The 23,334-nt window shown below is 38.1% G+C and overlaps 1 protein-coding gene across 2 annotated transcripts in view; it reads right to left on the minus strand.

Moving 5' to 3' along the window:
- Nucleotides 1-11,371: 11,371 nt before the first annotated feature.
- The window catches only part of MRPS28 (mitochondrial ribosomal protein S28), a 109,081-nt gene continuing 97,118 nt past the window's right edge, over nt 11,372-23,334 (minus strand). Inside the window, exon 3 of one of the 2 annotated variants that reach the window (XM_081816179.1) lies at nt 11,372-11,613. In XM_081816179.1, coding sequence (XP_081672305.1) covers nt 11,448-11,613 — 166 coding nt within the window. In that variant the 3' untranslated portion in view covers nt 11,372-11,447. The remainder of the gene's footprint in view (nt 11,614-23,334) is intronic. The other variant, XM_081816180.1, reaches the window with a different exon arrangement.

A 23,334-nucleotide genomic window follows, 5' to 3' on the forward strand; every position in this document is an offset into this window, starting at 1 on the left:
AGTTACGTTCCCATGTAAACTGAGTTTTTCCTTCTGGAACTTACCACATTTATGCTTATATATTTATTTTTGAGAGTAAGTGTACAATTATCTGTTTCCTCACTGAAGTGTAAGCTCAGGGAGACCAGGGCCGTGTTCCCCCTTGTAGTCCTCATCCCCAGAATAGTGCTAGATGAAATGTTATGTCCACAGTGTCTTTCAAGGAGCCCCTGGAAAGTCCGTAGTGGAGAGCTCTAAGGACTTACAGAATTTTTAGACATTATCAGAGATGATCCCCATACTGGATTATGCTAATTTAAACACTTAAGCTTTTCTGCTTGTTTCTCATTTTTTAGGGAGTAGGAATGGGTCCAGGGATTGCAACCTCCCCCCTCGCAGTCCAGGCGAACTTTCACACTGTCAAGCCAAACAATAGAGTTTCCAGAATGATAGGCCAGGTTCTAATCCTTCTTAGTTGCCCTAAATGGAGGAAAATACTAATTGTCCACAGTTAAGAGGTGAGAAACTCTTAATGCCTTTTTTTTTTTTTTCTTTTTTTAAGGGCTGCATTTTGAAGAGGTAAATACAGACTGGAAAATATCTGTTTACACTCTGGTGGCAAAGCAGGCATCTGGAGAGCATTTAACTATGGTGATACTTTGCACCCAAGTAAAGGTTCTGTTTGTTACAATATGACACAAAGTTATTTGGCTTCTCAGAAAGGCGCCATTCTCCTTCTGAGTTCTATACAAAACGGAAGTCAAGATTTCAAGATAAGCTATTTTGAGAATATTAAACCAGGGACAAACCAAAATGAAAAGACCAGGACAAACTGGAAAGAAATCCAACAAGTCATAAGAAAACTTGAAAATACAATACTCGCTTGTAAAATATATTACCGTTTGCGGCTTGTTCTATTTGTTTCCTTTAAGCACTTGTTTCAGTGGAAATGCCTGTAGTGAGTCCTGCCTACCCAGAAAGCTGGTTAAGCCAGACTGTCTGGGGCTTGAATGACATGGCGGCAGGAAGTGGGATAAGAGAGGTGGGGAGGTACAGAGAGGTTGGCTGGAAGCATTTCCAAGCACAGTCTACACTGGGGGATTCTGTAGCCTCAGTAACATTAGGTCAGCCGGAGACAAGGGTTCTGTAATATCTGGGTGCCTATATATCCAGATTACTCAGGTCCCAAAGCAGTCAGGTAGAAGGGTTTCTATTGCACAAATATATCTCCGACTCGGCAGTGATTTAATTGAAAGTACAATTTTTGTAAGTTACTCATTTTCTACTGGAATTAGGATATAAATCCTTAAAAATTAATGTTTTAAATTACTAAATAAAATTAATATAAAAGTAGACTGAGAAAGGATACAAATGAACTTAACAATCCTTTAGTCATTATTTGAGAGATACCCACGTTAAGGGTGGAGGGAATGTATCTCATATATATATATATATATATATTATTCCTGGTTTTTAAAACCAGGAAAGTACTCTCACACTAAAAGTACTGTGAGAAAGTGTCATTTTTAAAATTCATAATACTTTTCCATGCCTTCTAAACAAGATCTTTGAAAGTTTACTAGTAAGTTATCTAACACAGAGGTAACTCATCGTAACTCACCAGGGGTGCCTGGGTGGTGCAGTCGGTTAAGCGTCTGACTCTTGGTTTCAGCTCAAGTCATGATCTCAGGGTTGTGAGGCCGAGCCCCAAGTTACTGAGATGCTCTCCCCTCTCTCTCTGACCTTCCCCCACTCATGCTCACTCTCTAAATAAATAAGGAACTTTAAAAAAATAACTGACCAGAAAATATCAGAAACATGGAATTAATAAATCTAAGATAGAGAATTACATACTTTTGTACTTTCTGTATCACCATAACAAGGGTAATAGGTTTAGAGCCAGAAAAAAGGTGTTACCTTTGCTAGAGACAGAAATATTATCTTTGAATGTTATTCTACTGGAAAAAAAAATCATGGGGCCACAATATTCATCTGGAAGTGATGACTTATTTTTTTTATTTTTTTAAAGGTTTTATTTATTTATTTGAGAGAGAGAATGAGATAGAGAGCATGAGAGGGGGGAGGGTCAAAGGGAGAAGCAGACTCACTGCCGAGCAGGGAGCCCGATGCGGGACTCGATCCCGGGACTCCAGGATCATGACCTGAGCCGAAGGCAGTTGCTTAACCAACTGAGCCACCCAGGCGCCCCTGGAAGTGATGACTTATAATTAATGTCACTTTCAAGTCCACAAAAAGAAGGTGTACTAGTGCCTTCACTTATCTATTCTTTGGGGAATCAGCCTCATAAAGCTGAACTGGAGGTCAGAAAAATGGGTAGCTTCCAGCATAGAGCTTACATTGGTGCTAATAAAGGATATATGACTGTTGAAAATGTTTTTTAAATCACTGTTGCTGTTTTAACTATAACTTAGAAAGAACATCACAAAGAGCAGATCTACTTCTCTGTTCTTAAGTCCTAATAAGTAACTAAATGAACAAATTCCTAGAACTTTCCCATGAAAGTAAACATAAGAGGGCTAGCGCCCAATGTTAGATGCTTGAGTCTAGCTGGGCCTTTGTCAGTTTCCATTGCTTGTGTTTTCATCTTTAGGTAAATAGAAATCTTTGACCTGTTAGGTCACAGTTTAATCTGTGGGGCTTGGGCTCGAAGAAACAGATGGAAGTGATGGAAGTTTTACTGTGTGGACAATGTGATTATTCATTCTGTTTGAGTGACACTGTTTTGTATATATACATGGAGAAAAGTTTAACAAGCCATCACTTACTATGAGAATGGGGGTGTATGAGTGGTTCTCAAACCAAAGAGCAGAGATTATCTGTGAGGATGAATTTGATTAAGAGGCACCCCTTGTCCACTTTCTGTGGTACTAGACAGGGAGCCAAATGTTTAGCTTCAATGTAGCCATCTTTCCAGCATCCTTGAGGAAAAAGCTGCCTATCAACACTTGTGTAAACAATATCTATGAGTGATGGAAGGAAAAGAACTCAGAGGCAGGAAAGCAGTGGGCATTGAAAGTCTGTAAGACCTGCATGCAGTTCATGAAAGAACCAGAAGGCTAAAAAAGGAAAATGGAATTCTATGCCTTCCCTTCTTTGGTCTCCTCAAACTGCCCACAATCTTTAGACTCAAGAAATTCTTTCCTGGCTGCAGTGAATACTCCAGTGTTTGTACAAACAGAGAGATAAAAAGAGCACAGTTAACATAAAATAATGAGGTCTCCTTTCGAGTTACACACACAGGCACCTCCTGTTCCTGCCCTGTAGGTCAGCAAAATGCTAAACGTGGAGACACAGGCCCAGCCATCAGCTTTTTGCTCTAAAATGACCAGGAGATATGAACCAGACTAAGATGGGTACTTGAAATCTGTATGCATGAAATCTGTTCATGTAGCACCATCTTTTAATTTTTGTTCAAAGCTCTAAAACAAAGTGTTCGTGAAACATCATTTACTCAGAAATCATGGGGTGGCAGCAGAGGTGAGGAGTGGGTGTGAAGACTGGAAGAAAGGAAGAGAGAAATGGGAGGTCATCTAGAAGATTTGTGCCATCTCATTGCTAAAGATGTCTGCTTCCTACCTGACAGAGAAGAATTTGCAAGACAATTAATCTTTCTCTTACTGACAGATAATCTTGTACAATTATGGCCACTGAATCAAGCAAATTACTCTCAACAAATATTAATGAATATTTTCTCTGTATTTGACACTGTTTTGGGCACAGAAGATTAAAAAAAATGAGTAAAAAGCAATTCCTTTCTTGGAGATATTTACAATTGATTAGGAAAGTATAAATGACCCTCTAACAGATAAATCTACAGAGTACAAATTGGCTTCAAAGTAGAAATAATCAATGACTCCAACCATCCTTTCATCTACTTTTTTATTTAGATACTTAAGGTCAAGGAAATTGTATTAGGACACTCTTAAAACTGATTTTAAAAATAGTCTATTTTCTTGTTTTCTCTTTCTTTCTAAAGCCTTTCATTTCAGTGATAAACTGAAAACAACTTTAAAAAAAATCTTTTTATTTATTTATTTGAGAGAGAGAGAGATCAGGGAGGAGAGGGAGAAGCAGGCCCCGCGCTGAGTAGGGAGCCCAACACGGGACTCAATCCCAGGACCCCAGGATCATGACCTGAGCCGAAGTCAGACACCTAACCGACGGAGCCACCCAGGTGCCCCTGAAACAACTTTTAACATCTAAAACACAGCTGTAGTTCTGAAAATAATGGACAAAAGGCTCCGAAATAGAAAATAGATATCACAAAATTTATGCACACGTCTACAATTTTACACAGTTACTCCCAAACCTCTTCCAGACTACTGTAAGGCAAGCTTTTAAGTTAGGCACAGAAAAGCACACAGACACTAATAAAAGTGGCAGCTGACAGCAGACAAAAGAGGTGGCAAAAATGTTTAAAGCCAACAGAAGAACTAAAAAAAGAATAGTTGTTGCGAGTCAATTAGTCTATGACCCGAAATTAGATTAACACCGATTAAGAGCCGCAAAGGAAGAACTAGAAGCAGGTATACCAACATAAGCCCAAAGTATCAGCTGATAAGCAAAAGGGAGGTAATGGGTAACGAGTTATAAAAAATTCAAAGAGCACCAAGTTCTGGGGCCATTCAGTAGGAGCTAGCGGCTCTACCCACCTTAAAAATCCCTAGGAAATCACATCATCATGAAATTGTTTTCCATAATGGTAGCCCTGAGTCATCAAGGAAGGCTTTAAATCCTGTTCGGTATTCTCTATTTTAAAAAGCAGGAAATGTTTTGGGGACAGGCAACTGAGTAATACATTTTAGAGTTTTATGGGCAAGATTTGGTTGGGTAGACATTTACATATTCCTTAGCAGCTGAAATCTCTCTGATTATGCAAGTGTGCAATGTTTGTTTGTTTGGTTTTTTTCAAGATTTTATTTATTTATTAGACAGAGAGAGACACAGCGAGTGAGGGAACACAAGCAGGGGGAGTGGGAGAGGGAGAAGCAGGCTTCCCGCTGAGCAGAGAGCCCAATGCGGGGCTCGATCCCAGGACCCTGGGAAGCAGATGCTTAATGACTGAGCCACCCAGGCGCCCCTGTAATGTTTTTGATCAAGAAAATTTTTAAAGAATTTTCTCTGATAAATATTGACTGTGCTGTATCATTAGAAAAATAGATTATATTTTCCATATAGCCCTATAATTATTTTTAAATACAAACCTGGCCTATACTGATAAGGATCACAAGATCCTGGACTTTTGGCAGATGCCATGATTAAAGGAACTTTTAGGGGGTGCGAGGCAGTGCTGTGGTATAGGAGTGAGTTTTGCATGCAGGAAGGATGTAAATAGTTATGACCAAGAGGACAACTGTGACTGATTGAGTAACTCATTTCTTCACTGCCCTGTGGTAGAACCCTTGCTATGATCTCAGGATGAATAAGGTATAGTACCCTTGCCACTGGGGAGCTCGTGGTTTATTTAGCTGATGTACATTGAAGATATATAAGTAAATTCAGGAAAGGTTTAGATTAATCTATGAATGGTAAACCCAGATTTGCATATTAAAAAAAACCCAGGGAGTTTGAAACAAATCCCCATACTTCTGAAGCCAACATTAATGGAATACTATGAGACTTTGAAACCACAGGCTGGTAGACCATTGGGCTGACCCAGTATTGCATTTCTTATATTCGTATCATTTGGTTTTTAAAAATAAATACACATTTTAGTATAAATTCCTAAGGGAAACATGCAGTGTATTTGCAAAGACTGTAACTTTTCCCCATGTTTCTTTTAAACTAATTACAAAGAACTCAGAGATGCCCTGAGCCAAGGGATGTAGGAAATTCTGTGAATGAACATGACTTATTTTACATTCTCACACCTGCATTCTACATGTAGGAAATGGAAAAACGGGATTTTAAACATGGGATTTTAGCCTCCAGGTAAGGAACTGTATGGCTCCTGAAATCATCCTGGGGACAGATCAATCTTTAGAAACCAAAAAGTGGCTCAGATTGCTACCATTTGCTTCACAAAATTGCCTGCTTGAACAAACAATCCAACTCTTTTACCATCCTCTATAAGTCTCAAATCATTATGGTTTGGAAACAATGCACATGAGACCGTGACAGCAATAATTACTTCGAATGAATGAATAAAAGAAAGCAAGATATTGTGTTTTTTCCAGGCAACATTTAAATGCAAAGTCTTTCATTTTAGATGCAGTAAATACCACAGAAGCCAGTAGATAAAGATGATGTCCCAACTCTCAAAACCATACCAAAAGGAGTGGGAATTCCACTCAGGCAGGCAGCTGAGACAAGGACTGTGGGTAAATATGCTGCAAACTCATCATTGCTCAGAAATAATGGTATGTCTGAGTTATGTTACTGTCTAACTATCTTTTAGATATATTTAGTGATGCCTAATGTACTAGTAAATTTCCAAACAGAACCACAAAATGGATGACAATTTAGGGTAATTCCATGCCTATAATTTTGTTTTTAAAAAAAAGCCTGGTCCATTAGTCACTTCTGTCTTTGTTTAACACCTTTCCCTTTCCCATTCACCCTCTGGTGCAGGTGTTAATGAACTTTGAAATGACTAATGGACCAAAAAAAGTTCTGGAAAATCTATCAAATGGATATTATAATCAGCCTCCACACAATCTAACTTAAATGTTACTTGATAGGTGTAGAGCAAGAACTAGAAAAACCAGAAAAGACATTCCACAAAAAGCAAAAAGGAGAGCGATTATAAAGTTCAATTCTCTGGTAAACCAGAAATTAAAGACTTACTCACGTGAGGTGAATTAACATTACAATGGTTATCTTCTAAATAATTCTCTAAGCCTGCCTCAGGGAGGTAGGAAGTTACCTGTCATGGATGCTTACAGACCACTTGAGAAAAGGCTGTAATGGGCAAGGAAGACTCTACAGTTTCCATGGTTCTTACAGACACAGATACACGTGTTTACAGACACAGAGCTCACCTCTAACAAAGAGCTTTAGCTAATTAGATAAGGCTTGCTCATCCTTATAGGACCCTAGGTTCTGTTTTGGCTTTGTTTCTGCCCTCCTGCCTCAAGACAGAGATCAGCTTCTGCTTTCATCAGTGTTCCCTCCAGCATCTCTAGATGGCTCCAAGTCAAGGTCTAGAGAAAGTTAGGTGTTCTCTCTCCCCTCTGTAAGGTCCTGTTTGTAGGGCTGATTTCCTATTCCGATGCCATCTCCCTCCACATGAAAGACAGGGCCTGTCCTAGGGTCTGAGCAGGATTTGCATATTGGGACAAAACAGTAATCTTCACCTTTGTTGCAGAGAGATATATAGAGGCATGGGGTCATTATCTTATGTTCTCCAAACCCCTTGGCCTCGCCTGTGGTGTCTTGCCTCCTTCTTCCACCACAAAATCTCTGTGTAGTCAGTTCATACTAGCGTTAGCGAATGTCCCAGTCACCACATATTCTGCATACCGTTTCTATTGCTGTCTCCTTTCTCCCTAGCATCTCTCCATCTATATAGATTCTACGCAAAATGCTTTCCCCAGTATAGGCCAGGTTTAGTATTTAGAAAGAATTTCAGGGATATACAGAAAATATAATCTATTTTTCTAAGGATGTACCATGGTCGGTATTTATTAGAGAAAATCCTTTAACATTTTATTGATCAAAGACATAAACTCTTGATTAATCATATTTCAGCTGCTCAGGAATATGTAAATAGCTACACAACCAAATCTTGCCTGAAAATCTATAAAACCTTGCCCCTTCACCCTTTATCCCTCACAGACCTTTCTCCCACAGTTGCACTTCCTACTCTTAGCCTTTGCTTCCCAGAGGACCGGAGTGGACACAAACGCTGAGATCATCACTGTTCATTTGTTTGGCATGATTAGTTGACTTATAAAAGGAGTATTGACTTGATTCAAATATTTACCTTACTTTAATATTAAAGGAACAAAGATTGTTCACTGAAAACGGATTTTCTTGGAAATCTCAACCTGGGTGATTTTAATTAGGTGACTGATGTTTGGGGGGACTGATTCTCTAGGTTAAGACCCTGATGGAGGTTTTCACCAAGGCTGCAAATGGAGGACATGCCATATAAAGAAGTGAAGCAAGAAAGAATATTACAATACGGAGCAGAAGAAACTAGAGATACAATACAGGCTGCCAATAGGATTGTAGGGTCAAAGCATAGGAGTGATGTATAGCTTTGCCTGAGTCAGGCTGGGAAATCAGTGCCTGACATCAGACTTCTCATATATGCCTGGTGTATCCGTTTTCTAGGGCTGCCATAACATATTGCCACAAATTGGGTGACTTAAAACAACAAAAATTCATTCTCTCACTGTTTGGGAGGCCAGAAGTCTGAAATCAAGGTGTCACTGGGTTGTTCCCTTTTTGGGACCTCAGAAGGAGAATCTGTTCTAGAATTTTCTCCTAGTTTCTAGTGGTTGCCAGCAATTCCTGGCATTCCTTAGCTTGTGGTAGCCTAACTACAATCTCTGCCTCAGTTGTCACATGACATTCTCCCTGTGTTTCTGATTCTCTGTGTCCAAATTTGCCTCTTCTTATAAGGACAACAGTCATATTACATTTAGGACCCACTTTTAATCCAGCATGACCTCATCTTGATTACATCTGCAAACTATTTCAAAAAAGGTCACCTTCACAGATTGAGTGGACATGAATTGGGGGGAGGCACTATTCAACCCAGTATAGCTGGGAACTTGAGTGATTAAAAACTAGCCTTTAGATTGGTGTCATAAGAGATGAAAAGGCATTTTCACTGCTCTATCTCACAATCCATATCCGATGTTAGGAAATACCACTGTCTCTACCTTCAAAATATATCCAGATCGCAACCACTTTTCACTGCCTGCATTGCTACCACACTCATCCAAGCTGCCATCACCTCTCATCTGGATTACCTGCAAGTCTCCTCAAAAGTCTTGCTATTGCTGTTTGTCTTCAATCTACTCAGAAGGATCCTGCTATAATGTCAGAGTATATCCCTCCTCCACTCAGAATCCTTAAAGACCCTCCATCTCAGAGTAAAGGCCAAAGTCCATAGCAGGACCTACAAGGCCTCTCCTACTCTCCAGGTTCATCTCCTACTCCTCTTACTCTCAGCTACTAATGGCTTCCTCCCTGTTCCTTAAGCTGGGCAGGTACAGTCCTGCCTCAGGGCCTTTGCACTAGCCATTTCCTTTGTCAGAATACTCTTCCCCAGAGACTCATGTGCTAGCTCCCTCATTTCCTTCAGATATCATTCAAAAGTGAATTCCTGGAAACTATCTATGGTGACAGATATTAACTAGATTTATTGTGGTGATCATGTCACAACATATACAAATATCAAATCATTATATGTTGTGCATCTGACACGGATACAATGTTATGTGTCAATTATAACTCAATTAAAAAGACAAGTTCGGGGGTGCCTGGGTGGCACAGTCGTTAAGCGTCCGCCTTCGGCTCAGGTCATGATCCCAAGGTCCTGGGATCGAGCCCCGCATCGGGCTCCCTGCTCTGCGGGAAGCCTGCTTCTCCCTCTCCCACTCCCCCTGCTTGTGTTCCCTCTCTCACTGTGTCTCTGTCAAATAAATAAATAAATCTTTAAAAAAAAAAAAAAGACAAGTTCGTAGAAGAGCTTTTTTTTTTTAAAGATTTTATTTATTTATTTATTTGAGAGAGAGAGAGAGCGCACATGCAAGCATGGGGTGGGGCAAAGGGAGACAGAATCTCAAGCAGACTTCCCGATGAGCATGGAGCCTGATGCCTGGGCTCGATTCCAGCACCCCAAGACCACGACCTGAGCTGAAACCAAGAGAGTCAGATGCCCAACCGACTGAACCACCCAGCTGCCCCAAGGAGAGATTTGCTAAATACTGTATCAGTGGAAAAATAAAAATTATACATTACAAAAAAGCAGATTCTTCTGTGAGGGTTTCCATTGACACTACACTTAAATTTCAATCTGTCACTCTGACACCTCACAACCGCATTCCCTTTTACTTTTTTTAATTGAGATATAACTAACATATAACATTATATTAGTTTCAAGTGTATAGCATAATTAGGTATTTCCTGCAAAATGATCACTACAATAAGTCTAGTTAACATCATCACCATACATAGCTACAAAATTTTTTGTCTGTTATGAAAACTTTTGAGATCTACTCTCTCAGCAACTTTCAAATATACGATATTATTAACTATAGTCACCATGCTGTATATTACATCCTATGACTTATTTATTTTATAGCTGGAAGTGTGAAGTATGTATTTTTTAACCACCTTCATTCTGCATACCCCACTCCTACCTCTGGCAACCACTAGTCTGTTCTCTGTATCCATGAGCTCTTTTTTTTTTTTTCCTGATTCCACATGTGAGATAATATGCTATCTTATCTTTCTTCTTCTTATTTCATTTAGCACAGTATCTCCAAGGTCCATTCACGTTGTCACAAATGTCAAAATTTCCTTTTTTATGGCTGAATTTTATACACACACACCACATTTTCTTTATCTATTCATCCATTGATGGACACTTATGTTGCTTCCACATCTTGGCTATTGAAAATTGTGTTGCAAAGAACATGTGGGTTCAGATATCTTTTCAAGTTAGTGTTTTGTTTTCTTCAGGTAAATACCCAAAAGTGAAATTGCTAGATCATATGGTATTTCCATTCGTACATTTTTGAGGAAATTCCATACTGTTTTCCGTAGTGGTGGCAGCAATTTACATTCCCACCAACTGTGCAAGAAGGTTCCCTTTTCTCCACATCCTCACCAACACTGGTTATTTCTTCGTGATAACAGCCATTTTAATAGGCGTGAGGTGATCTCACTGTGGTTTAATTTGTATTTCTCTAATGATTAGTGATGTTGAGCATCTTTTCATGTACCTGTTGGCCAACTGTCTTCTTTGGAAGAATGTCTATTCAGGTCCTCTCCCTTCCCTGCTTTATTTTGTCCTTAGCACATATCACTGTCTAACACACTATATACTTTACCCATTTATTTTCTGTTTCCCCAAGTCAAAGGGAAACACCACAAAGCAAGCAATCTTGTCTAATCGGTTTACTGCTGTTTTGAATAGTGCCATGCACACAGCAAGCACTCAAAACATATTTATTGAATGACAGAATTTCTTAGAATAGTTTATATTACCCCAATCAAAGGAAAGAATGGGTGTAAAAGGGAGGGGAGGAGGGGAGAAACAGCTAAAGAAAATTCTAACGAGTAAGAGCTATAATTATAGCTTTCATTTATTATGTCTTCTTTCAATCATTTATTCACAATTTTCTAATTGCATTCTTGATGAGTATCTGGGTTCAACAAAAAAGGAGTGAATGCACTAAGCAAAGTTTGTTTCTTTTTTTTTTTTTAATTTTTTTATTCTTATATTATCCCCATACATTACATCATTAGTTTTAGACAAAGTTTGTTTCTTATTCACGATGTTCCTCTTTTGATTTTGCGTCTTTACTCTCCTGGACTCCTAAGAGAATTGCATCCGCTTCTAGTATAGTTGTATCTGCAGTCGCTCCCAGGAATCTAGATGTAAGTTCAAGATCTAATAGCCGCAGTCGGACTCTGGTTCCCTTTTGGTATTTCCTAAACGGTAAGAAAAACAATTCCATGAATTCTGCACATCACAATATGAACAACTAGTTTAAAGTAAAACTCAAATTCTAATTTTAATGTGGTGGCTCAAAATAAAGAAGTTAATACATCTTTCTTTTTTTTTTTTAAACTTTATACCAGTATCTGAAAAATAGTTGTTTTTGACAGAAAAGTAATTTAGATGTATCAGAATTTTTATGTTAAGGTGCCTCTTAAAGATTTTATAAGCAAAATAAAAACATAGTCCAAACCAAAATTCAAACAAGTCAATTCTTGAAATTGACATTTATTTTAATATGTCATTCATTTTTTAAAATCAGAGAGTGAAATCAAGGGGAAGAAAAGATTTTCAGATACATTTTTTTCTTCTAACGTTAAAAATCTTCTTTTAAAGTAAAGGAAATTGTACAAAAGCAAAATGGAAAAAAGTCAAAATGTGAAGCTTAGCGCTGGGGCTTGACCACACTGTATTAGTGTGATGACAGCCATAACATGCACGATGGCTCACTTTGATCAATAAAATCATATTTTACAATACCAAATGAAAACCTAAAGTCACTTGCCTTCTTCCCTGATCAAGTATTTTAAGAGTGCAATACCAACATTACGAAAAGGTGCAGGAGAATGAAAATATTGCTACTGATTGAAATCCAAAAATCTTTAAAGATCTAAATATACAGGTATACCTTGTTTCATTGTGCTTCCCTTTGCACTTTGCAGATACTACGTTTTTTACAAAGATTTGTGGCAACCCTGTGTAAATGAATGTATTGCTGCCATTTTTTCAATAGCATTTGCTCACTTTGTGTCTCTTTATTGCATTTTGGTAATTTGCACAATATTTCAAATTTTGTCACTGTTATTATATCTGTTGTGGTGATCTGTGATCAGTGATTACAACTGGTTGAAAGCTCAGAAGATAGTTGCAGTTTTTAGCAATAAAGTATTTTTTAATTAAAGTATATGCAGCTAACCTTTCAGTAGGGTTTGAACTGCACAGGTTGACTTATATGTGGATTTTTTCCAAGAAATACAGTACAGTACTGTAAATATATTTTCTATTCCTTATGATTTTTCTCAATAACATTTTGTTTTGTTTTTGTTTTTTTTAGAGAGAAAGAGTAAGCACAAGCAGGGGAGGTGCAGAGGGAGAGGAAGAGAGAGAATCTTAAGCAGGCTCCATGCCCAGAACTGAGCCCGAGGTGGGGCTTGATCTCACGACCCTGAGATCATGACCTGACCTGAAACCAAGAGACAGACACTTAACTGACTGAGCCACCTAGGTGCCCCCAATAATATTTTCTTTTCTCCAGTTTATTATAAGAATACAGTATATATAATACACATAACATACAAAATACACGTTAATTGATTATTTATATTATCAGTAAGACGTAAGACTTCCAGTCAAGAGTAGGCTCTTGGTAGTTAAGTTTCTGGGAAGTCCAAAATTATACACAGATTTTCTACTGTATGGAGGCTAGCGCCCTTAACTACTTCATCGTTCAAGGGTGAATTGTACATTGCTTTTTTAGATACAATGCTTTTATTGCACACTTAGTAGGCTAAAGTATAGTGTAAACATAACTTTTATATGCACTGGGAAACCAAAAAATTCATTTGGCTCACTTTATTGCAATATTTGCTTCATTGTGGTGGTCTGGAACCAAGCCTGCATTATCTCTGAGGTATGCCTGTGCACTCTGAGTATTCTAAGTTAATTTTATTATTTATTTATTTATTTATTTAAGATTTTATTTATTTATTTGACAGAGACAGAGATAGCGAGAGCAGGAACACAAGCAGCGGGAATGGGAGAGGGAGAAGCAGGCTTCCCCCCGAGGAGGGAGCCCGATGTAGGACTCGATCCCAGGACCCTGGGATCATGACCTGAGCCAAAGGCAGACGCATAACGATGTGAGCCACCCAGGCGTCCTAAGTTAATTTTAAAATTAAATAATTTTACATAAATGGAAAGTAAAGAAACAAAGTATGCCAAAAAGGTCACTGGAAAAGGAATTTTGTAGAACATATAATGAGTAGTCTCCACATGATGTTTGATTAGGTGTTCTGAAGGAATTTATAAATGGTCCATTAGGTAAAAATGAAGGCTATTCAGTTTTTGTTTTTTTTTTAAAGATTTTATTTATTTATTTGACAGAGAGAGCAAGAGTCCAAGCAACGGAAGCTGCAGGCAGTGGGAGAAGCAGGCTCCCCGCTGAGCAGGAAGCCGGATGCAGGACTTGATCCCAGGATCCTGGGATCATGATGTGAGCCAAAGGCAGACGCTTAACCGACTGAGCCACCCAGATGCCCCAGGCTTCTTGGTTTTTTTAAAAACATATTTTTCTTTCTGATTGTAGAAGCAAATGTTCTTTTGTAAAACTGTAAAACAGTGAAGTCAGTCATATTTTCTAGTCCTTCTATATGTATATTTACATGTATGTATACATGAGTGTGTATTTGACAGCATAGATCTTACTTTGTTTAAAAAATTGAAGATATCCTAGAACATTAATTGAGGCATAGCTTTATATTCTTAGAAAACAGCAATTAGGGGTGCCTGGGTGGCTCAGTTGGTTGAGCGACTGCCTTCAGCTCAGGTCATGATCCTGGAGTCCCGGGATCGAGTCCCACATCGGGCTCCCTGCTCGGCGGGGAGTCTGCTTCTCCTTCTGACCCTCTTCCCTCTCGTGCTCTCTGTCTCTCATTCTCTCTCTCTCAAAAAATAAATAAAATCTTTAAAAAAAAAAAAAAAGAAAAGAAAACAGCAATTATAAGACATATTCTATATGAATTAACCACTGGGAAAATAAGGTTAGTGAACAGACAAGGTAAAACTGAACACTATTTTCTATATTACTTGGAACTATACTCTATGTTCTAATAGATTCTTTCATTTGTCCTTACAGCATGACTCACAGTAATTCATCCAATCAGCTTTGATTCATGTTGACCCCTCCTCCCCTCCTTTCCTGCAACATTTAGTTAGCAAGTTTAGTTCATTTCTTTAACAGATATTTCTTGAACTTAATCCTTCAAGTCTCGTCACCCCCTTTTTTTTGTTTAAAGATTTTATTTATTTATTTGTGAGAGAGAGAATGAGAGACAGAGAGCACGAGAGGGGGGAGGGTCAGAGGGAGAAGCAGACCCCCTGCTGAGCAGGGAGCCCGATGCGGGACTTGATCCCGGGACTCCAGGATCATGACCTGAGCAGAAGGCAGTTGTTTAACCAACTGAGCCACCCAGGCGCCCTAGTCTCGTCACCCCTTAGCTGAAGCTTGAGGCCTGATGTGATCTTCTCAGAGCCACATTTCTAGCCTGCTTCTCAAGATGGGTTCCATACGTTGGCCTAATGCCCACTCCCACATACTTCTATTCCTCTGTACCTTTGCTTCTGTTGCCAGCACTGCTTGAACTTATCATCTATCCCATTGATTCTTAAGCTCTAGGCAGAACTGGATATATCAAATGTAGCTCCCGAGAACCTTGATCTTCTCCTTGTTGGAATGAAGAGTCTGTCACTGGAATGCCCATGGAAGAAAGAGGTTTTGCGGTCATAGACTTAATGTAAATCTGAGCCCTGCTACTTACTGGTTGGGTAATCCTGGGTAACTTGCTTTCTCTGAACCACAATTTCCTCATCTACAATGATAGCGATTCCAACTACTTTGCAGGTGAAGGTTAAATGGGATAATATGTTGAAGACACTTAGCATATGACTGCAAATGTTAGCGCGCCTCACATACTTGTGTTGGTTATCTGCATAAGTCTCTGATTTCTCATTAGTCTGTATGCCCCCCCAAGGTCTGGCACTGTTATTTATCTCTGGATCCTTCCAGTACTGATGTACCAGGTACTCAAATGTCAGTCAATAAATTAGTATGATAAAAGCCACCAGGTCACAGATGATCTAGAATTTCTATTTTCTTGGCTTTTGCAGCTGTGTGGACTGGTCCATTTACTCAACCTCTCTGAAATTTGCCTGGCACTGTGCCTAGCATATAGTGGTTAATAAATGTTAGTTTTCTTCTTCCATTGTTCAATTGTTGGCTTCTTTCTCTTCACTTAGTTTTAGGAGTATTACTCATCGGTAGATTATAAACTAATCATGAGGAGATGAACAGTGGCTTTTTATAGAAACAGCTGAACACGTCACAAACACTAGGGACAAAAAATTCTGGGCAAAGTCATAGTAAAGAAGAAGTTCACAGTATAAGTGGTTCTGTAAATGATAAAAATCTCCAATTAAAATAAAAACAGAAACACCATGAGTGCCCAGTATGCTTGGTAATTTATGGAAGGCAAAGGTTGTTCTCATTTTTAGATGTGGTAGCCTTTTTCTTTTTTTTTTTAAAGATTTGTTTACCTATTTTAGAGAGTGAGAAAAAGAGTGGGAGGGGGAGAGGGAGAGAGAATCTCAAGCAGACTCCGCACTGAGGACAGAGCCCGACACTGGGGTCGATCTCAAGACCCCGAGATCACGACCTGAGCTGAAACCAAGGATATGACACTTAACCAACTGTGCCACCCAGATGCAGTAGCTTTTAATGATTTTAATGCTTTGCCTTCATCTCTAAAAAATATGGAAATTCTGGGAATTACCCAGTGAGATGGAAATGGGAGATGAAAAACAAACTGCAGGCCTTTATGTGTGTTGAAAGAAGAATTATCCAAATATATGCATTGTGCACTACATAAAACAAAACAAAACAAAACCTTTAAAAGATTCTCTTACTTCTGCTATCTAGAGTAGCTGTTTCTACTTTTATGGTACTTCATTTTTACTCTGTATTATTACAGTTACTTCCATGTGTTATCTCCTTTAACAGACTATAAGATCCTTCAGGGTGGGGATTTCATATCTGTCTCTTACAGTACCATGACGACATTTCACATAATGTAGCCTTCTGAACAGTGGTTTTCACACTTTCCAGTATATCAGAAACACCTGAGGTACTGGTTAAAAATGCAAATAGAGGGAAGCAACCCTGAGAGTGAGGTGGCAAATCTGAGGTGGAACTTAGGAATTTACCTTTTTCGCAAGCTTATCAAGTGATTCTTACTCAGGCTCCTCTGGTCACCACTTGAAAAAAATTTGGCCTAGAATTATGTTTATTATATACAGTCAAGTGCAGGAGGACAGGACAGTCTACATAAATACAAAAGGCCAGTAAAATGAGGACCTGTGACAAAACTTTGTGACCACCATTAACAAGATTCAAGAGTAACAGATGTTTTCCATAAGTGACGACAGTCTTCTAGGGTAATTTAGACAGGTTAAAAAAAAAAAAAGAAAAGAAAAAAAGAAAGTCAGGAATGTATCATGGAGAAATGCACCTAAAAAGAGTTCCCTGAACAAAGCCCACTGACGGTCTGGAGTGGGGTTGCCTCCCCTGCACTCAAGACTATCCGTTCTGGAAAATCCAGGACATGGAAAGGTCAGCATACTTCCCCAACAGAAATAGCAGCATACAATTAATATGGAGTTTATCCTTACTTTAACTTTGAAACACTTTTTAAAGAAAAAAAAAAGAAATAACTAATGTATTTCTGAGAACTCCATTTCTTCCAATGTAATTCGAGGTGAACCTTCAGTATTGTAGTCTTTGATAATCACTAATATTACTTAGTCTTCCCATTTGGGTTTCCATTGTTCCACATTACAATATTTAAAATGAATATGCCAGGGGCACCTGGGTGGCTCAGTCTGTTAAGCGTCTGGCTTCAGCTCAGGTCATGATCTCCAGGTCCTGGGATCCAGCCTCCAGTCCGGGAGTCTGCTTCTCCCCCTCCCTATGCCCCTCCTGCCTGCTCATGCTCTCTCTCTCTCAAATAAATAAAATCTTTAAAAAAAAATAAACAAGAAAATAAAATGAATATGCCAGTAAACTCTTTTCTCAGATTTACGCAGCCTTTTGTTTTTTTTAATTTTTTGAAGATTTTTTTTTATTTATTTGACAACAGAGACACACTGAGAGAGGGAACACAAGCAGGGGCAGTGGGAGAGGGAGAAGCAGGCTTCCCGCTGGGCAGGGAGCCCGATGCGGGGCTCGATCCCAGGACCCTGGGATCGTGACCTGAGCCGAAGGCAGACACTTAAGAGTAGCCACCAGGTGCCCCTACGCAGACTTTAAATGGTCACTTTATTCAAATATTTTGGCCTAAGTATAAAAATCCAGAAAAGGCAATGTAGTGATTGAGAACATGGACTCTGGAGTCAGATAACTAGACATGTGAAGTTTTATCACTTATAGATATATAACTCTGAGCTACTTTATCTCTGTTTCAGTGTCCTCATTTGTAAAATGGGAACCCATGTCCTAGGTTCTTGTGAGCATGAAGTAAATTAACACATGCTGAGCCCTTATAAATGCTCCTAACTGTTAGCTATCACCATCACTCACCCCCCCCAGCATCATCATCATCAACATGAACCCAGTAAAAACTGATCCTCTATGTTGGAGTGATGCAGAGTACAAGAGCACTTTCAGTTACAATGGAATCAATAAAAGATTCATACAGAAGGGAAATTTGGAGGTGGGTTTTCTTCCCATATTTGCTTTGATTCAAATTTTACTTATTTTAATGGTATAAGCACTCTTCTTTTAAAATATATTGTAACAAAAATGTTCTACAAAAATGAAAACCATTTCTTTTGAAATGAATGTTGCATTTCCAATAAGGATGTGAGGCAAAATAGCTCTGAACAAAAGCAAGCAAAATTCAGAGAACTACACACTGAACGGTCATTTCCCAGCACTGACCACAACATAACTAAAAACAAGAAAACCACATACACTGTCAGTCACAAAAGGGTCACATTGATTTATCTACTCTTGTACTTTTTTCGGGAGGGGCTCAGGAAGATTGAGGGGCGGGAAAAGGTGTCTCATTTTACTTATCTGCTATCCCTCTTGCTTCATTAACTTCTGGTGGAGTTAAACCTTTTATGAATCTATTTGTATTTTTAGCACATACCATTTCTTAGAAGAGGAAGACAACAATTTCTATAGATTCATTATTTGTTCCTCCAAGAAGCAATCTTTAGCTTCATTTTAAATTCAATAGTAGCCTTAACTTCTAACCTAATCAACCATCCCCTTTCATGATTTTTCTAAACCTGAATCTGTCTCCTCTGTCTTCTTTTTATAATGGAGTTTTATTATTCTTTTATCTAGTTCTTCCTCATTCTTTTGATTGTATCAATGGACTCTTCTATAAATTGCACAGATACCCATAACAAAATTTTACTACAATGTGAAAGGGGTTCACAGATTACCTGAAGGTCAACCATGGACCTCTAAGATTAAGCAGCCCCGCTCTAGATTTTAAGTCTGTTTATCTTTCTTGAAGGAAAAGAAATGGGTTCTCATTTTATTGACACATCATGGCCCTGTGATAATTACTTCTGTTTTATTTCCAAAGTGCTTCTTAAGGAAACCCAGGACTTTACTGCACAAGCTCATGGAGCTAATGCTCAAAGCCATACAAAGCCATACAGCTTTATTTTCTAAGGGATATAAAAATCCATAATAGGGGCACCTGGGTGGCTCAGTCATTAGGTGTCTGCCTTTGGCTCAGGTCACGGTCCCAGGGTCCTGGGATGGAGCCCCACATCGGGCTCCCTGCTCTGCGGGAGGCCTGCTTCTCCCTCCTCCACTGCCTCTGCTTGTGTTCCCTCTCTCGCTGTCTCTCTTTCTGTCAAATAAATAAAGAAAATCTTAAAAAAAAAAATCCATAATAAATGTAAAGAAAAAATTTTCTTTTATTATCCTTGGTCACTTAATAAAGTCTACCCTATTAGGAATGAATAAGGGCAGGTGTTCTAAAAGAAGAATTAGATGCACAGCAGCATTATGTTTTCAAATTAAAAATATGGAAGAAGAAAGATAAATCAATAAAAAGTATCCAACAAAAAGCAGGTTTAAGATGATTATCTTTTAAGAGGCTGGATGGACCCACTGTCTTGAATATTGGGCCCACCATAAAGCACAGATTTTCTAAAATGTGTCAGAAATGCTTAGAGGTACTTTTTGGTTGTCACAATGATCAGGTTGACATTTAGCAGGGGGTGGGTGGAATGGAGACATTCTGGAATATACAGAACTCTCTGCACAACAGAGTTGTCCTGCATCTGTGCTAGACACTGATGTGGGTGGAAAACCTACTTATAATTATCTAAGCCTAGAACTATATCTGCTAAAGATAACAAGTTATTTTTTTAAATAAAAGTTTAAGTATACACTAAATTTCCAGAAGTGTGATTACTGTGTAAATGAAGAGAAGACTTTGTTCAGAATGTTCACTGTTTCAGAAAAATCACATCACCATAAACAACACCGCCATTTCATTTTTGTGTTTTGCTACATGTGGTAAGTGTATCTTCTTTGTAGTTTAACCTTTGGCCTACTCTTTGCATTGGTAGATCAGTCCCCTCTATACCTGCCATCTAAGATACATGATTTATGTTCTTATATTTCATTGAAATGGAACGATAAAAACTTAACAAAAATATCAATAATACCAAACACCACAGCCCAACATAACTTTTTGTGAAAACAGAAACACTTTAGATAAGGCTTGAGCACTTGAAATATGGCTAGTGTTGAGTGAGGAACTGAACTTTTAAATTATACTTAATTAATTTAAATTTAATTTAAAAAACCACATCACATTGCCACTTCAGACAAATTGGCAAGTAAGCATACTTGTCCCACAATATATAAATATACATTGTGGCAGAAAGGCTAGTTTTGCAGGCAAAATAGCATTCTGAAATAATTTGTTATAATAAATACCACTAATTAGATTCAGCAATAATAAAGTCAGATACCTGTTTGCCATCACTAACCCCTCAAACATTTCTCTCCTTTCTGTTACCTTTTGTATTCTTCCTCAATTCCATGTGTGACATTGTACTAGACCCATAAGCAGCTCAACTGTCTTATTAGATATTTTGAGGTTATAGTTAAGTTCTCCATAAAGATAGCTTTCCCCATATTACAGGCATAAAATTAAGATACATGGAAGTAAAATCACTTGCCTAATGCTACAAAGTGGTATGAAAGGATTCACAGATTTTTTTTTCCTCTTCCTTTTCTCAAGTTCTCAATTACCTGTGACTTCTGGCAAGAACTATAAACTTAATCCCTTTAGGGGTGGTAAGAATTTACCACTTCATATAAGCTTATAATGTCTTCCCTTTTAAATAAAACGTAGAACACACTGTTGTCATCTGACTCATTTTATTTTGACTGCTCCCCCATTAGAAAAATGATGACTTTCAGTGGTAACAAATAATAACATCCAAAAAAAAAAGAAATCTCTGTGGCTTCATGCAATTTTGTCTCTTTTTTTACTTTTTTTTTTAATTAGGAAAAACATCCCAGATATTATTTTTCAGAAATCTTTTATTTCATAATAAAACCACTGAATAATACTGCTGTCTTGACAGGCAAACAGGATGTCTCCAATGAGCACATTCAAAATAAAAATAGCCTGTGTTTCTACTGCTTGGTGTGTTTCTTTCTTTTAACTTCAAGTGCTTGCTTCTGACTGATCTTTGTGAACTCCAGCCTAAATGGATTCAATCCCAGCCTTCACCATGACTGCTCTCTTCCACTGTGTGCTTTCTCAGACCATATGCTGTAGTAAATGAGCCTGCATGGCTGAGCTGTTTAGGAAAAGGGCAATTAAATCTGGTTTTGCATTTCTTTATTAAGGACATGCTTTAAAGACTTTCCTTTGGAGAGGTTTTTGACATTCTTTCCATAGACATTCTTTAACATCTGTCAGTGCATGCTAGTGATGGTTCTTACAGACTTAAAATAGAGAGAATCCCTGTGACTAGTTCTTTGATATAAATATATTAATAATACAAAACTGACAAATATAAGGCTTGGATTAAACCTCAGTATCTAAAGAGAATATTGTGAGGAATTCTGCCTTTGCTAGTCAATTTAGCTGTCTTGCTGTAATCATAATTCTCAGAGGTTTTTAAAAATAGTTCTTTTGAAATCATTAGACATCTATGTTTTTATTCCAATGAATTAAAATAGTTTAGAACTTTTTCTGATTTTCATATAATTCATTTAAAGTTTTAAGACTTTAGAAGTAAATTTTTTCTTTTCCTTTTTGAAAAGAAAAAGTTAAAATATTTCTACTGGTTCAATTAACACCTATTTGATTTTTTCGAATTTATACAAATGTTCACAGTAATATTATCTCTATGTGAAGCCAGAAACTTGTCCGTGTGCATGTGTGTGTGTGTGTGTGTGTGAGAGAGAGAGAGCACATGTGGAAATGTGTGTACTTTGTTCTTCAAATGAACTTTGTGGACATCAATTTCCCATCTTTAAAAAGCACAGTGTTATGGGGCGCCTGGGTGGCTCAGTCGTTAAGCATCTGCCTTCGGCTCAGGTCATGATCCCAGGGTCCTGGGATCGAGTCCCACACTGGGCTCCCTGCTCCACGGGAAGCCTGCTTCTCCCTCCCCCACTCCCCCTGCTTGTGTTCCCTCTCTCGCTGTGTGTCTCTCTCTCTCTCTGTCAAATAAATAAATAAAAATCTTTAAAATAAATAAACTAAATAAAAGGAAAAGCAGTGTTAGAAAAGATCTAAGATCTTTTGCAGTTCTATGATTTTGTTCTACTTTTATACAATGTTAAGTATTTGAAAACTGATATAGTGTAAAATGACTTTAAGTGCAAAACATATATATAAAATGCAAGATTTTAATAATTTTTATTAGCTATGTAAAATATATAAAATGTTATTATAGCCTTAAATATTCAATTAACAAGTGAACCCTATGCAAACTACTTGGTGCATTCTGGATTTGTCTCACTTTTTCAAAATACCATCTGCCATGTTTCCCTGACCTATCTGGTCTATTGCTTCGTTCTGTCCAGTCTGTTAGATGTCCTTCAAGATTTTCTCACCACCATATTATCCATACTGTATTATCAAGCACAGTAGCTATGGTTAACAAAATGAAGGTAGTAAGTGTTCATAAAGTTCTACAGCTCTCCAATATTTCCACTCATTAAAATTTAAAATGCAGGAGCACCTGGGTGGCTCAGTCGTTAAGCATCTGCCTTCGGCTCAGGTCATGATCCCGGGGTCCTGGGATCGAGCCCCGCATCGGACTCCCTGCTCCGCGGGAAGCCTGCTCCTCCCTCTCCCACTCCCCCTGCTTGTGTTCCCTCTCTTGCTGTGTCTCTCTCTGTCAAAAAAAAAAAAAAAAAAAAAATTTAAAATGCAGCACAAATCTTTAGTTCTAATTTATTATCCCAGGTCATCAGAAGATGTAAATGGGAAACAAAAATTATTATAACTAGAACTTCTGCTACCAAAAGCCCTTTGAAAAAACTAATGATTATCCCTTTAAAAAAAAAACTAGAGAGCGAATGTGCTTATTTGCTAGGCCAAAATAAACAATGCAAATCAACTGGCAACTGGAAACCTACTTGCCATTGTGGCCAGAGCAACAGATAGTGTTCCTAATACCAAACTGCCCTCCAGTTGCAATCGTCCTAAATAAGGATTTTCATTTTTTTCTGTAATTCTAATATAAATGTATGATTTTGTTTTTCCCCTTAACCAAGTTCTTTTTAACCTTTACTATGCTAGCCAGTATTCTGTGTCACCATAAACAGAAGTTTTGTTTCATTCAAGCATTGATTTATGAAATGTGAAAACGAAACATCT

Source organism: Leptonychotes weddellii, chromosome 4, assembly GCF_054177405.1.
Source record: "Leptonychotes weddellii isolate Sample4059 chromosome 4, ASM5417740v2, whole genome shotgun sequence".
Classification (NCBI taxonomy): domain Eukaryota; kingdom Metazoa; phylum Chordata; class Mammalia; order Carnivora; family Phocidae; genus Leptonychotes; species Leptonychotes weddellii.